Below are 1,977 nucleotides of genomic sequence, written 5' to 3' on the forward strand. Positions count from 1 at the left end.
CAGCTTCACCAACTTCCTTGACAGCCGTAGCAAACGTATCCACTTCGTCACGGATTGCTTCCATCAAATTTTTTACGGCCACCTCTTCTCTTTCAACCACAGCATGCTCCACTGAAAACAAAATCGATGAGAGACTCACAGTAAGCTTCTCGACTAGGCTATGTACCGTATTTGTCATTTGGATGTTGACATCCGTGCTGTCCTTCATTATATCGACCACCTCTTTCTGTCTATCCAAATCCTTCTCACGGTTCTTCAACACCACATTGACCAATACTCCTACAGTTCCAATCACGTAGTTCACCCCAGTGGCAGCCGCAACCGCAGTATACAACCCCAACGGAGGTATGACTATGCATATACAAATCTCTGCGGCCAAAAAAGACATAGCCGCGGTAGCGTAAAGAATAGTCACCCATCTCCTCTTTTTCTTGAATATCTTCTTTTTACTATCAAGCTTCACCGCAAGCTCATGGAACTTCCCTAAAAGAATAAGCTGATCCGCGCGTACAGACTCCATCTGATTCTTATACTCGTCACCAAAAGGATCTCCCATAGCTTTGACCTTGTTCAGCCCCTCTAACGTATCCTCGTACTTCTTGTTTCCTCCATTATCTGACTCTTTTCAAACTTTTGGATCGCTATTCGGATGCTCACAATGCTGTTTTGCTTTATTGGCGGAACTCCCCACTGTATTAAATATATCTAAAGTCTTGGTGGAACTCTCATAATAGAGATCAACCAAAAGACCTTAGCTCTTCGTTCTTAAATACATCTTCGCTGGCGATAATGCTCTCCCCCATCTTTTGGTTCATTTCTGTGACACCCGTCACTTTCTAACTAAATGGCCACGTGTCAACCGACACCTCAACAAATAACAATGTGACACCAGTCTCCACTAAATAGTGAACGGCGGGCCACCAACCATAACACATAATACAAAAGGCCATATACCTAACTATACTCTCAGCCCAAGCCCAAAATAAAATCCGAAGGAAAAGTCCAGTAGCACCGAGTCCGTCCCGTATCACATTGATGCTTGTCTCACCTGAAATAGGGAAGAAAGAGGGGTGAGCGATAGGGGAATCGCTCAGTGAGGTATGGGGTGCTACCCCGAAGTCCATGGACCCGGTCATAACACTCTGAATAAAGATAATTTAAATCTAATACGTACAAGCACGGCACCTAAAGTACCCAAGCAACAAACAATGGTCCTACGCGAGGTGCGCACTCGCTGCCCACTAACAGGCCAAAATAAATACAACACCCGCCCGAGATAGTGCTCGGTATCACCGCCCGTAGACGATTTATCGACCCACCGAGGTTACAGCTTAACCGGTCGACTAAGGCGGCTGTAACCTCCAAACAAGCTAACAGGAACACCTTCCTTTAGCCATCTACAAACAAATCTAACTAAAGATTACATTAAGTGAAGCAATCAATGTTGAACCATCTAACACCCTAGTTCCAGTTTAAGCAAGCAACCTAACTAAGCAAGCAACCTAAGCTAAACAAGCAATGACAGACTCGATTTCACGCAGACGGAACATATTAAAAATAAATTATATTTATTCAAAATCCTAAGCCGCATACGAGAAGTTCGGGAATAGCCCTCACCTTAGAAAATGTAGAGAAGTGGTATCTATGAACTTCAGATGCTCAAATAGACTCCAAATCTGAAATCAGGGCGAAATTTCGGGTCAGAACGCCCTTCGACGGGTGAAAACGGGTCTGGTCAAAGTCTACGGAAAAGTCAACCCGCTGGTCAAAGGTCAACCCGGTCAAACCTTGACCAGAAATCAATTTGACATAACCGACCGGTTTAACCTAACCGACTCTAACCGAATTGAAATTAATTTAAATCGGGTCAAACCAGTCAACCGACCGGTTTACCGAGTCAACCGAGTTGACCCGCTGAGTCGACTCGGCCGAGTTGACCGAGTCACCAGCGAGTCTCCGGCGACGGTCACCAGCGGT

General features: G+C 45.2%; 1 protein-coding gene across 1 annotated transcript; it reads right to left on the minus strand.

The window, feature by feature from the left end:
* Window positions 1–9: 9 nt before the first annotated feature.
* LOC130505253 (uncharacterized) lies at window positions 10–620 on the minus strand (the record flags this gene model as incomplete). Its single annotated transcript, XM_056999856.1, has 1 exon — window positions 10–620. A coding segment is annotated over exon 1 (547 nt), but the record flags the coding sequence as incomplete, so codon positions are not given.
* Between the last annotated feature and the right edge of the window lie 1,357 nt (window positions 621–1,977).

This window comes from Raphanus sativus, unplaced genomic scaffold, assembly GCF_000801105.2.
Source record: "Raphanus sativus cultivar WK10039 unplaced genomic scaffold, ASM80110v3 Scaffold2129, whole genome shotgun sequence".
Lineage (NCBI taxonomy): Eukaryota > Viridiplantae > Streptophyta > Magnoliopsida > Brassicales > Brassicaceae > Raphanus > Raphanus sativus.